Below are 13,856 nucleotides of genomic sequence, written 5' to 3' on the forward strand. Positions count from 1 at the left end.
TCTCTCTCTCTCCCTCTCTCCCTCTCTCTCTCTCCATCTGCCTCCTTCCCCGCTTCCCTTTCTCACCTCCCCCATCATTCACAATCTGTTCTTTCATAAATCCTCTCCTTCTTTCTCTCTCTCTCTCCCTCTCTCTCTCTATCTCTCTCCCACATAGCTCACTGTATCTCCTCAGGATCTTCCCTGTAGTCTTACACTTTTTCATTGGGTGTTTTCAGTAATTTTATTGTTCTGTTTACCCCTGTTTAGTGTCAGAATTTTCACTTTCCCCCTGTAATTTCACACTTTTTCCCTGTTTCCCCCCCTGTAATTTCACACTTTTCCTTCGCTTGTCCCTGTCATTTTCCCGAGTTTTTCCCCTAGCCACACGCACGTTTCCCTTGGTTTTGCCCTGTCTGTGCGGATGCCAAGTGGTCTCCGTAGATGAGTAGTTGGCATGTTCGTTGGCAGCAGAAGGGGAGTGTTTTTCGGGCATCTTGAAGGGAAAAAGGGCCCTGTGTGTCTCGTCCGCTTGGCCGAGTGCTGTTTTGAATCAGGCAGACGGCTTCCTTTCCAAAAACCCGACCAGGGCAAAATTAAATCACAGACAATATTGCTTGCGGGGAACATTTTTTAAGGGCTGACAAACTGCTCGTTTCGGTAAGTACCAAGCGTTTAAGGGCATTTTAAGTTTAACCCCTCGTCCCCCTGCGAATATCGGAGATCACAGGCGGAGTCGGGTGACCTGATTGGTACCAGCTGGAGGTCCCGCACCAATCCGAGCGGGGACACGCGCTGCGTTTCCAGGGCGACCGCTTTCGGAACGCGAGCGCGGCACGGGAGAGATAGCTGGGGACGGGGTGGTTCTGGGAAAATCCATTCCTGATCAATCCCACTTTTCATTCATTTCCTGGGCGTTTAACTCAGACGTCAGTTGGCTTTTCGGGTTTCCGAAGCACTGCTCCTTAGCTCGTGGAGTCTAATGAGGCTGGCGAACACTGGGCTCTGTCCAACCAAAAGCTTTCCCTGGGCTGGCTTGGCTTTTGGTTCCCCCAGAGGGTAAGCAGTGGTGTGCATACCTATATGTGTGCAGGGATAATAAGGAATGGCTGTCATATAGCTGATGAAATTACATAACGGTAAAATATGATCTGCTGGCAGCCTACCTGGAGGTACTGAGCTTCCTCCTGTCACGGCCAGAAAAATAAAAGCCTTTCCTGGGTTTGACGCTGCTCCATCTGGAATACAACTTTGATTTTTTGCGGGACTGAAACTGCATATTGATCTAGAAACACTTAATTTCCCCTCCTCTCCCTCTATGTCTCTCTCTCTCTCTCTTTCTCTCCCTCTACCTTTCTCCCTCTTTCCCTTTCTGTCACTGATCTGAAATCCCAAGTCAATGACGCCAGCAGTAATCACTTTTAACCACTGGGGGCAGTAGAGAGTTCAACGAAGTTGCTGCTATTATGAAGTTGCTGCTGTTATATCAAGGTTTTTAATGGTGAATTGGCTCTAACTGAACATTGTATAATGTTTCATTTAATTGGAGCCGTTCCCTCTTCATCTCTCCATTTGATAAGTCACACAGGGTGAACGTCCCCCGGGGTAAACGCTGTAATCCTGTAATACCGGTCGCTTTGTTAGTGTTTTCAAATGAATTTTTCAAGAGTAAAATGTACTTGAGGAGCTTAATCCAGCTCCCTGGGTCCGTCAGCGCTGGGACGCCCGGAGGCGTGGTTAATCGCGGTCTGTAGATTGCGGTCGGCGTGCGGTTTATTTAAAGCTCGGTCGGGCGCTGTCACTGCAGGACAATGCGGGGTCTGGGAGCACCTGCTCCTGTTCCCGTGCGGTTGGCCTTCGGGGGGGAGCGGTCAGGGAGCGCGTGTTGGAGCGCGTCGGCGGACGGCGGCGAGAACAGCAGGCGCTGACGTCGCCGGCTGAGGGGGGAAGAGCAGCGAACGAAACCGAGACGCCAACCCGACACCGCGCCCGCCGTCTCCGGCGAGGGGAGCCGGCGAGGGGAACCCGCCCGCTTCGGGTTTTTACCCACACGCACCCGGAGAGTTAAGGTCTCCGGAGAAATTATCGGCAGTTTCGTTTTTTTTTTTTTTTTAAAGGTGAAGTAACCATTTGGAACTTTTCTGGAAGTAAATAAATTCGTTTACACGCATTTAATATCTGAAAATGATCAGCTGGGACTTGATAACTATTAAACTCATATCGAGTGTAATGGACCGCGAGCTGAAGTATTAATTGGTGCGTCCAACCGAACACGATCCCTGGGTTGCGTTTCCTCCCCGGAGGCATTTTCTGTGCTTTGGTCCATTTTCTGCTGTGAGCAGAACAGCGCCTTTTTAACCGGGCCTATTTAACCGTGCCCTGTGAGAGGACCCAGTTAGTACTTGGCATATTTGGTCTCACTTTCTGTTCCTAAATATGTCGGTGTGGTAAACCTTGTTTATACTTAAGCTACACACACACAGAGGGAGGGAGGGAGGGAGGGAGGGAGTGAGTGAGAGTGCTGAGAGATCTTTGGAAACTACATCCAAAAGAATTATAGACACCGCTAATTAAGTGGGAGTGATAAGATCCTTAATTATCCATTAAACAACAACACAACGCTATACTTCAGCCTTTATTTTTTTATTATCTGTGCTCTTTTTCCACTTGGTTTGTCTGCTGAATGAGACTACGTGGCCTTTCTTTGTGCTTTAGACAAAATATGTTTTCATACTTGTTACAGCAGAAATTATGATTGAATGTTCTGACACTCACAGAACAGACTTGGCCATTGTCCAGGCAGCAGCAGACCATAATTATCTTCACCAGACACTTGGCTGCTGTTTCTATGGTGATCATATATGGTTTGGTTCCGCAAGACCACAGTGGGCTGTCTTCGTGTGTGTGTGTGCGTGTGTGTGTGTGTGTGTGTGTGTGTGTGTGTGTCTGTCTGTCTGTCTGTCTGTGTGCGTGTTTGTATGTGTGCGTGTGTGTGTGTGTGTGTGTGTGTGTGTGTGTGTGTGTCCGTGTGTCCGTGTGACCGCATGTTGTTCAGTTTAGACTTACAGCAGCACTTTGATTTCCATCTCTTAAAAGGGGACTTTTAAGTTGGATTTAAGATGTCCTCTGTGGAATGATGTGGAAGAGGCGCAGGAGGAGGAAGATCATCTCCAGCCCCATGTTTCATGTCTGGGTGCCCACAGTGTACTGGGGGGGGGGGGGGGGTTGAATATTAAAACTTTATTTGTTCCGCTAAAAACATGGGGGAGGGGGGGGGAGCTGATGAAAGGAGGTGGAGGAGGTCTGTGGAGCTGGAACAGACAATAGCGCCTGTGATGCTATAATTGGCTCGACAGAGAGGAGCTAAGGGAGGTGACCGGGGCAGGGTGGGTACGGCGGGGGGAGGGGGGAGGGGGGGGGGACTCGGTATCCGAGCGATGAATCCTGTCAGGCCCGGAAGACAAAGAACCCACAGCTGGAACAGGCCGGGAATATGGCACCATCCTGCACGGCGCTGACTGGAAAGTGATGGATACGCTTTCGTGGGCCAGGAACAAGCCGGAATGTTCTAAAGACTGCGTATGTTGACAGAGGGATATGTAGATGATGCAGGACCCGGGGGGCCTCAGTAATAGGGGGGGAAGGGGAGTACAGTGTGGAAATATGAAATATATCGAGCGCTTGTGCGTCTCCGCTAGCGTGCTGGTGTGTGTTTCGCGCCATTTCAGTTTTTACATGACATTACATTAAGGGCATTTGGCGGACGCTCTTATCCAGAGCGACGTGCAGTTGATGAGACTAAGCAGGAGACAATCCTCCCCTGGAGCAATGCAGGGTTAAGGGCCTTGCTCAAGGGCCCAACGGCTGTGCGGATCTTATCGTGGCTACACCGGGATTAGAACCACCGACCTTGCGTGTCCCAGTCATTTACCTTAACCACTACGCTACAGGCCCTACTGTTCCTCACACACGGTGGGTCACGCAGGTAGGCGGTTGCATCTGGAAAGCACTTATCATCATAAGTGCCTGATGTGACTGATGTTCGCTGTGCGGCGGGGGTTGAAGGTCGAGCCAGACCTCGCGTCCTCCTTGTACCCATTGTCACAGGACAGCTTTGACATCTCGCTCCGATAAGTCATCCGCAACCCCTCACTGCTAAAAGCAAATCAGACAGGCAAGCGGAAGGGTACATCCACACCCCTCACAGACACAAACATATAAAAAATATAGAATGTAGAAATAATATCGGATAACTTTCGACGATGCGCAATCCCCCGCGGTTAAATATTTGACCTCAGAATTTGCATGGAGTTTGAAAAACGATGCTTACGTAACCGCGGTCTTCTGCATGCCGGGACTGCGGCCCTCAATAGCTGCTCTGTACAACGAGAGGTATGATTAGCCAGCTGAGCTAAAGACCGGGGTCCACTGCCAAAGGAACTAATCACACTCGTATTGCTTTTCCAGTAGTGATGTCAGATACTGTAGCAGGTGTGTACATGCTGACTCTGCACTCTGAACCCTGCCATAAAATGCGCATTAAGGCCTAAATGTTTGTTGTTGTTGCTTCATCGTAATGACCGGTTGTTCCTCTCTCTCTCTCTCTCTCTCTCTGTCTCTCCGTCTCTCCGTCTGCCTGTCTGTCTCTCTCTGTACTTTACAGCCTCCACGATTGCGGAAAACGGGAGAAAAACGTGTCTGAAGCTGAAGGTTTTCGTCCGAACATCAAGTAAGCCTCGCCCCCGCAAATGTAGCTCAACAACAAAAAGGCGCATGGGTTCTGTGCATTTTGATAGAGAAAAAATATATGTACTTATATTTTGCTTTCTTTATTCTTTAACATTTAAAAAACAAAAACAAAAAAAAACACTTTAATGGTTGGTTAGCTGCACTGTATGTCAAGTTTTCATTATCTCATGACCGCTTCGTTACTGGTAATATCAGGCGGTTTGCTGCTGTGTCTTTGACTTGTGTAAAGACGGATCGCAATTTTTATTTTATTTTTTATTTTTCTTTCCTTTCCAGTGGTGGTGTCATGAGCTTTTAGCAAAGGTTTTCTTTTGAGGGGCGGGGTCAGAAATGTCACTAACCTGTTTGGCTTATCGTCTCTATCTCTGTTTTAGACAGCTGTGTGAAAACTATAGGCGTTCACGATCGCGTTTTTGACGTTAACGACAAAGTAGACAATTCATTAGAACCAAGAGGTTAGTATGGCTGAGAAAATCTTTATTTTTTAAACATGTGACAAGTGCTGATGTTCTTATGTTTATCCTACACAAACACACGCATACCTGGGCGTGCACACACACACAAGTGTAAGCATACATATTGCGCATACACACTCACAGACACGCATTATCATGCATAGACACTCGGAATACACGATCACACACACATAAACACACACATATGCTCACAAACACAAACACGCCCTCACAAACGCTTGCACTCTCACACACACTCATAAACGCATACATCCACTCACTCTCAGAAACAAACGTGCATCACACACACATAAACATGAACATATTCTCACACACACACACACACACACATGCACACATTCTCTCACACACACGCACACACATTCTCTCACACACAAACACACACACACACGCACACACATTCTCTCACACACACACACACACACACACACGCACACACGCACACACACACACACACACACACACATTTTCCTCCTTTGGTTTGATGCTGCTCAGCGCTCCCGCTCCTAGCATGGTAGCATGGTCATGTTAGAAAGCTCAGCTCTGCTTTGGCTGTTCTGCTGCCCTGCTGTGCTTTCACTGGTCATGGCTGTCAATCAACTGCATCATCCCCTCATCTCAACCATTGATATCAGAGCCAGAAACACGCTCACGCTACGCGCACTTATCAGTGCCCTTAACAAAGCCTCATAATGGGTAGCCAATGCCAGCCAATCTTATTCTTTTAGTTTTGATGGCAGGCTTGTTTGATTGGTTCAGTGTACGGTAGCTCCACCCACATTGGGTGCAAATGAGGAATAAGTCTCCAATCACAAGTCAGCACGTAGCGTGATCGTTCAAACAGCCGCATGTAAGAGTGTGCATGAGCGTGCTAGAGAACTCAAACACCCACAGTGCCTCACTGCTTGCTTCAGTCACCTGTGAGTCACCTTCAGTGACTGCCCTCCTGCCTGTGCTGCCTCGTGACTCCGACTCCCAGCATGCATCTAACCTCATCTCCCCGCGCCTCTAACTCCAGCCTCTGTGGAACGTGTCTTCCGGATGATTCCGGTTGTTTTGTCTGCCGAGCTCCCGACTGCTGCAGCAGAGAGGAAAATCCTGATCGTTAAGCCCGTCCAATTTACAAGCCGTTTCAAACGGATTTCAGACCCGACTGTAGATTATCTCAACAGATTGAGCTAATTCGGTTTATCGGCTGAGCCGGTAACGTCGTACACGGTCCCTGTCAGATTAATAAACAAGCAGGAAAATGAAGATTTTTTTTTTTCTAAAAGCTGTGAAAGTTATTGTTCACAGGCAGCGCTGATTTATGGTCGAAAAGGGGAGATCGTTAAGATCTCTTTAATGTACGTTATCATAAATTTACCATACTCGCGTTCGAGTTGTTAACGTTGCACAGATTAATAAACAATGGAAAAAATGAAGATGAATTATTTAAAAAACTGTGAAAGCTATTGCTCGCAGGGATTGCTGTTTTATGGTCAAAGGGGGGGTCGTTACGATCTCTTTTATGTACGTTAACATCTTTTTTACATATTAATTTGACATAAAAACAGCGGGTGAAGCGAGTGCCCTCAGCTCGGCGGCCTGTTCTCTGGAGCGCTGTAATCTTCTGGCGCAGTATATTACACTTTCCACATTATTAGGCTTAATTGGTTTTGGCCACACCCCCTTAGCTCAGTCTCCTGTCAGGTCATTCTTCAGCAGAGCGACTGCTAATTGCTGAAATGTAATGTAATGTGATGTAATTGCCGAGGTTTTATGGCGCTCAGTCTGGCACAGTGTAAAGGGGAGGGGGGTGTATTCGGCATGGCTGGCGCTGTGGGGGGGGGGTTTGGGGTCCTCTTTTCGAGGTCTGGCTGCTGCATGCCTGACTGCCTGTGCCTTATCCGTCGATAAGTGGGCGAGCACCCACGCTCTCTCTCTCTCTGTGGGGCATTTAGCTTTATCTCTCTGTGTTTCACACCTGTCTCTTCTGCCCCACTGAGGGGGGCAACTCTTCTCCCGATGGGGCGGCCCGGCCTGTCCCCAAGGGGTATCTTCCCGCCACCTGCTACACGCCGCGGTTACGGCTAATAACGCCCGGCGGTGTCCGCTCCGTAGAGCCCGAGGCTATCGAGCGGGATTCCAGCACTCCGTCGTTTTAGCCTCGCTCCGATTTCCCCCGTTTGGGATGGATTAGGATATTCATCCACTTTTTTCAGGATGGCAGTTGCGTAAGAAATTGTCAAATTGTCCGTTTTTTTCATGAAATATTAAAGGCGTATAAATTAGGCGTTCGAAGCGGTGAAAATTTGTATATGAATTTGAAAATAATAATACATCAAAATCACTGCTTAATTTGGAGGGAGGGAATTTTGGAACGTTTTCTGATTCAATTTATGATGCTTAACCATCAGCCTCTTTCAGCAGTAGAGGGAGTCTCGTGCGTTTGTGTGTGATGGTTTGACAAAAGTCTGTGTACCTGTAAGTTTGTGTGTGTGTGTGCATGTGTGTGTTTGTATATGTGTGTGTATGCATGTGTGTGTATGTATATGTGTGTTTGTATACTTGTCTATCTGTGTGTATATGTGCGTGTGTATACTGGTGTGTGTGTGTGTGTGTGTATATGTGTTCATATGTGTTTGTGTGTGTGTTTATATGTGTTTATATGTGTGTGTGTTTCTGTGTTTATATGTGTTTATATGTGTTTGTGTGTGTGTGTGTTTCTGTGTTTCTGTGTTTATATGTGTTTATATGTGTTTGTGTGTGTGTGTTTCTGTGTTTATATGTGTTTATATGTGTTTGTGTGTGTGTGTTTCTGTGTTTATATGTGTTTATATGTGTTTGTGTGTGTGTTTCTGTGTTTATATGTGTTTATATGTGTTTGTGTGTGTGTTTCTGTGTTTATATGTGTTTGTGTATGTGTGTGTGTGTGTGTGTTTCTGTGTTTATATGTGTTTATATGTGTTTGTGTGTGTGTTTATATGTGTTTATATGTATGTATGTGTGTGTATACTCCTGAGTGTGCTGTAAGTCTCTCTCACTAACAGTAGCTGTTTCTCTGGCCCCTCCCACAGACGACACAAGTCACGAATCGGCCGAGCCGTCCCGTGGAGACGGGAGCTCCGGGGGCCCCCGGACAGCCTGCCCCCTGCTGGGGCCCCTGCTCCTCTGCCTCGCCGCCCTGCTGGCTTTGTAGCGCCTTGCATCGCCCGCTTGCCGAGGAGAGCATTCTGAGAGCTACCGATACCCGCTGGGGGGAGGGGGGAGGGGGGAGGGGAGGGGGGGGTGTGGGGGTGCGCCTGCTCTCAAGGAACACTTTTTTTTGCGGATATTTAAAGCGATCTTTCTCAGTCATGTGACGGGGGCCGGATAAGGCCGAAGGCAGACCAAGTTCCCGTTAAAATGTCCACTGAGACGCCAAATCCTTTTTATTCTTAGAGATTCTTATTTTCCTGTGAGTTTACCCACAACCCCCATCTGTACCCCTCTCTTCTCCAGCCCTACCATATATACTCATACAAACACAAATACACACACACACACACACACACACACACACACACACACTGACCTGGACCACCCTGTTCATTAGCGCCCCCATTAGGTTGAAAGATAGCTCAGAGACCTGAATTTGCCCCCTCCTCTATCCCTCAGTGCATTTTGATTCCGAATTTAAACTGTTAATGGACAAGAACTATGTGGAGGGAGGGAGAAAGAGAGAGAGAGAGAGAGGGAGGGAGGGAGGGAATAGTCTATATGTGTGAGGGTGTGTTTTTTTTATCAGTGGGTGGAGGGAGGGATTAGGCTAATGACTCAATGGCAACCAGCCAATCGTGGTGTGTGGGAGGCTGCTTGGCGATAGGTCAGTTATGTGGCTCTTTCCCGCAGACTTGCAGTACTTATGGGAAGTCACCCAAAGACTGCTGGGTAAAAAAATATGTTTGGGGTGAGCAGGGTTGGGGGGGTACAGGAAAAATAAATTGATCACATAACAAAAGAGAGTAATAATCTCTCTCTCTCCCCCCTCCCCTACTGCTGCATACTTCAGTGAGACTTGTAAAAAGGAGAGATCGATATTTTTTAAAATTAACTAATGTGGAGCAAACCAACCAGGCATGGTGTAAGGGGGGGTGGATTTCATTTCAAATTGCTTTTGTGTGAGTCTTTATAAAATAGACTAAAAAAGATGTTGCGTTCTGAAGTATTTTGTCAGGTGCGGAAAAAGTATCGGCGAAACTATTTGGCTATTTTGAGCCGTCATGCTTGCCCTCCTCGAGCCTCTGGTGGCCTCCAGTCGAGGAAATTATAACCACCGCCGTGTTTCCAGGAAGAGTGTCTGCTCCACATTCTCCCCCTCCACTTTTTTAAATCGCATTAGAAGTCGCCAACGGTAACGATCACGTTACGCCGGGAAAACACCCGTTTGAGTCCGGCTTTCTTTTATTATTCTTTTGCTTTCCCATCAATTTCTTCCTTTTTCCCTGAAAAAATGTTAACCGTTTCTCAGAATGCGTTTTCTGAGAAGCACTTTAAAAAAAATAGCCGATAAAGGCTAAACTCAAGGTTTAACTGTTTCTACGAAGAGACGCGCTCCTGTTTTCGATAATTATTTTCGGGAACATCCAGTAGAGAGAGAGAGCAGCGCTGTGCTCTTGGGCGATCATACTCGTTACCTTCAAAGTCTTTTTTTCCTCTGACCTTAACGACGACCTGCGAGCCCTTCTCTGGTGTGCTGTTACTATGGAGACCGTTCTTCACAGCCCTGTGGTATTCTACCCTGCATCACCTTTATGGACAGGTACACCGTGTGTTGTGTGAGTTTTACCGGTCGTGATTACCGCCCAGTTCTGTCTAAATAACCGTCAGGCGAACACATCGTTTTTCCTCCACCAGTGAAACCTGGTTCTGGACTGAATCCGACAGTGTTCCCCAACCCTGTTCCCGAAGATCTGCTGTCTTTTAGGTGTTCATTTCAACCCTAATTTGGCACGCCGGATTCTACTAATTAGCAGCTAAATGAGATCTCCAGCTGTTGAATGAGCTGTGCTTTGAAAACCTTCAGGACGGTAGGTCTCAAGCAACAGCGTTGGGAACCACTGGAGTATGACATTATGAGTCGGTTTAGTTTTTTTGTGATAAGTTGCTTTAACGTCAAGCAGTTGGCAGAGAAGTAAAAAATAAAGAAATGGAAATTAGTATTTTGGTTGACAGCGGGCAACCAAAATACACCAGGTGTTAGGGAGCATCAACTACTAGTGTTACTGCTTTAACCCTTAAAGAGTAGGTTTTTGGAATGTTTTCGAATTCGAATTCAGTATTCTAGAACTCCATTGCTTTCAATTACCAGTAGTGATTGTGACATCAGCATTAGAATGTTCTGTTAAGAACATTCTCATCATTGTTACATCAGCATTAGAGTGTTCAGTAAAGAACATTCTAGCAATTGTTACATCAGCATTAGAATGTTCTGTTAAGAACATTCTAATCACATTTGTGATCTCACTCCTTAAAGGGTTAAGTGTCTCTAACAAGCCTCAAAGTGACTGACATGAGGACCCCCACAGGCTGGTTTCTGGAATCAAAAATAGGTTGAGTGTCTGGGGTGGGTGTGGAGGCTGAGGGGGTTGGGGGGTTTCTCTGTGGAGATTTAAGGCTACAATGACCTCGCTGTTACAGAGGACGTTGCTTTGCAAGTCGCTTTGGTGGGTGGGCACTTTTCTTTCTCTCTGCAGTCAGCTTTGAACAAATTTCATGAATGCCTGTATAACGGGGGCAAGCGCTTTTTTTGTTTGTTTTATTTTATTTTCCCCCTTGTACTCGTGTCCCCAAAGCCTTTTTAATTCTCTCTTCTTCTTTTTTTTTTTTTTGCTTACCTTAAATAGGGCCACAGTCACAAGCCCTCCCCAGACCTTACCGAAGTGCAGGCCCCCTTTGGGAAGGATATATTTTCTGGGGTGGCTTCTCCTATTGCTCATTTATGTTTTAATTTTGTTGTTGTTGTTGGTGTTGTTGTTCTGTTTATAGCAACAGTGCTATTACAAGATGACAGCTGCTCTCGGTTATGTGGGACTGGCCCTTTAAGAGCAGGAGAAACGCAGCACTCTGGGAAACGTAGGAAAAGTGATGAGAACTGCACTGGTGGTGACCTGCTGTTTCCGGTGTAGCATGACAAGTTCTGGGTTCTGAGTTTTTACAGTGTCATCACCGATACTCTTATTGTTGTTATTCTAATTATTAATATTATTATTATTACGATTATCATCATTATTTGTACACACTTCAAACAGGGAAATAAGGATCCACACATTTAATGGATACTGTGTATCCTACAGTAGTCTATAATATAACAGGTAGTGTTAGATTGATAGTACTTGGTTTTTGTACCTTTCTGGAGGTCAAAAAGAAAAAAAAACATGACACTTCATTGTTTAAACTGTATTATTAGCGAAAAAAAAAAAACCTCTTGTTGTAAATACTGTTTGATATTAAAGTATTCATTTGATTCTTATGTCTTTTATAAAAAAAAAGGTACAAGGTAGAATCTGTGGATGGTAATTTGGATCTTTCTCTTCTATACTGTCACCGTCGATGCTTAACGGAGCTTGGGGAAAAATCTCAGAACTGCGGCAAACTCTTTAACAGCAGTGGACTCATTCACAACGTGGAGCCAATGGGGGGGCGGAGGGGGTGGGGCTAATTCAGAACAGGCTCCGCCCAGTGAAACCCCCCTCCCTCTCCCACCCCCACCCCACACACACAACCCCCGCCACCACCACCATCTTCTTTTTTCGAGGGGTTTTCGGACGAAGGGAAAGCACATTGGACGTTTGTCGGTGTACTTTGTTTTTTTTGTGTCATAAACGTCGACGGGACTAAAGCCACGAGTCGTACAGAAGCATGTTGGCTGGTGAAGATTGACCCCACGGACTGGTGGAAAGACACGGCCGGCTTCACGTTTGGCATGCGCATGGACATGATGCAGAATTTAAAAGATTTTTTAAAAAAAAGTCTGTTGGTAATTTGGTAATGTTTTTTTTTTTCCGTTTTAATTTTAACAAATGTTTTGTTTTTCAAGGAACTGTGAGGTGTTTTTGGATTTTCTTCACCATGTTGTGTGTGTGTCAGTATCAGAGAGCTGAAAGGATTGCTGGGTTACCTGTTACCTGCTGGGTTACCTGTGACCTGCTGGGTTATCTGTGACCTGCCGGGTCATGAACAAAAACAATAGACATAACCTGCTTCATTGTTTGACATTTATTTTGTGGGGGAGGGGCATAAGGTTGGGGTGCTATCCTTTTACCCAAAGGAAGTGAACTCACTCCTAAACTCTGCTTGTTACAGAATGCAGTATATTTTCCTGTCTGAGTGTACCTTGTTTGTGTGAATGTGTTTGTGTGTACGTTAACGTGTTTGTGTGCGCGTTTGTGTGGAAGTTGGTGTGTGCATGTGTGTGTGTGCACGTTTGAAATGCACTGTGTGTGCATTTGTGTGTTGTGTGTGTGTGTGTGTGTTCGTATGTACTGTATGTGTGTGTACTGCGTATGTGTGCATACGTGCGTGTGTGCTCTGTGTGTGCATATGTATGCATATATTTGTGTGTGTGTTTATGTGTGTATGTCTGTGTGTATACGTGTATGTGTGTATTTCTGTGTGTATATGTGTTAATGTATGTCAGTCTGTGTGTGTGTATATGTGTGTCTGTGTGTGTGCGTGTGTGTATATGTGTGTGTGTATATGTGTAAATGTGTGTATATGTGTGTGGGTGTATGTGTGAATGTGTGTGTCTGTGTGTGTATAAGTGTGTGTGTGTGTGTGTGTGTGTATATATGTGTATATGAGTGTGTGTATATGTGTATTTGTGTGTATGTGTGTGTGGGCATATGTGTGTGTATGTGTGTGTATGTGTGTGTGTATGTGTATGTGTATGTGTGTGTGTGTGTGTGTGTATGTGTATGTGAGTGTGTGTATATGTGTGTGTTTGTGTGTGTGTGTGTGTGTGTGTGTGTACGTGTGTACGTGTACGTGTGTGTGTGTACGTGTGTGTACGTGTGTGTGTATGTGCGTGTGTGCGTGCGTATGTGTGTGTGTGTATGTGTGTGTATGTGTGTGTATGTGCGTGTGTGAGTGCGTATGTGTGTGTGCATATGTGTGTATGTATGTGTGTATGTGTGTGCGTGTGTGCGTGTGTGCATGTGTGTGCATGTGTGTGCGTGTGTGCGTGCGTGCGTGTATGTGTGTGTGTGTGTGTGTGTGTGTGTGTGTATCAGAGCCTCTTTGGCAGTACCAAGGCTTCCCCAAGCCTGTCCCCTCCAGCTTTCCCGTCGCCAAACAAATGTGTGCAGAATAGACTGCCTGCTATTGTGTGAGCAGCTTTCCTCCCTGCTGGAGAGTCTAAGGTTACCCAGGAGGCCTGGTCCCTGCCTCTCCCCTCCCTCCCTCACACCCCCCGCCGTCTGTACCGAGAGTCTCTTCTCATTCTGTGCAGAGACCCTATCAATCAATCAATGTGCCCCCAGACCCACAGACACCCCCCCCCCCGCCCGATCCCCCCTCCTCCTCCCGTCTGTACCGAGAGTCTCCCAGTCTGTGCACAGGGACCTTTTCAATCAATCAGTGTGCCCCCCCACCTCCCCACCCGGCTTTCGCTTACTGGTGCCGCAGTGACCG

General features: G+C 46.5%; 1 protein-coding gene across 1 annotated transcript in view; it reads left to right on the top strand.

Annotated features, from left to right (window-relative positions):
• Positions 1–8,385, top strand: part of efna5b (ephrin-A5b) — a 119,285-nt gene extending 110,900 nt beyond the window's left edge. Inside the window, exons 3-5 of the mRNA XM_061261407.1 lie at positions 4,643–4,708; positions 5,103–5,183; positions 8,264–8,385. Of these exons, the coding sequence (XP_061117391.1) occupies positions 4,643–4,708; positions 5,103–5,183; positions 8,264–8,385 (269 nt within the window). The remainder of the gene's footprint in view (positions 1–4,642; positions 4,709–5,102; positions 5,184–8,263) is intronic.
• The last annotated feature ends 5,471 nt before the right edge of the window (positions 8,386–13,856 follow it).

This window comes from Conger conger, chromosome 11 (assembly GCF_963514075.1).
Source record: "Conger conger chromosome 11, fConCon1.1, whole genome shotgun sequence".
In the NCBI taxonomy this organism is placed as follows: Eukaryota; Metazoa; Chordata; class Actinopteri; order Anguilliformes; family Congridae; genus Conger; species Conger conger.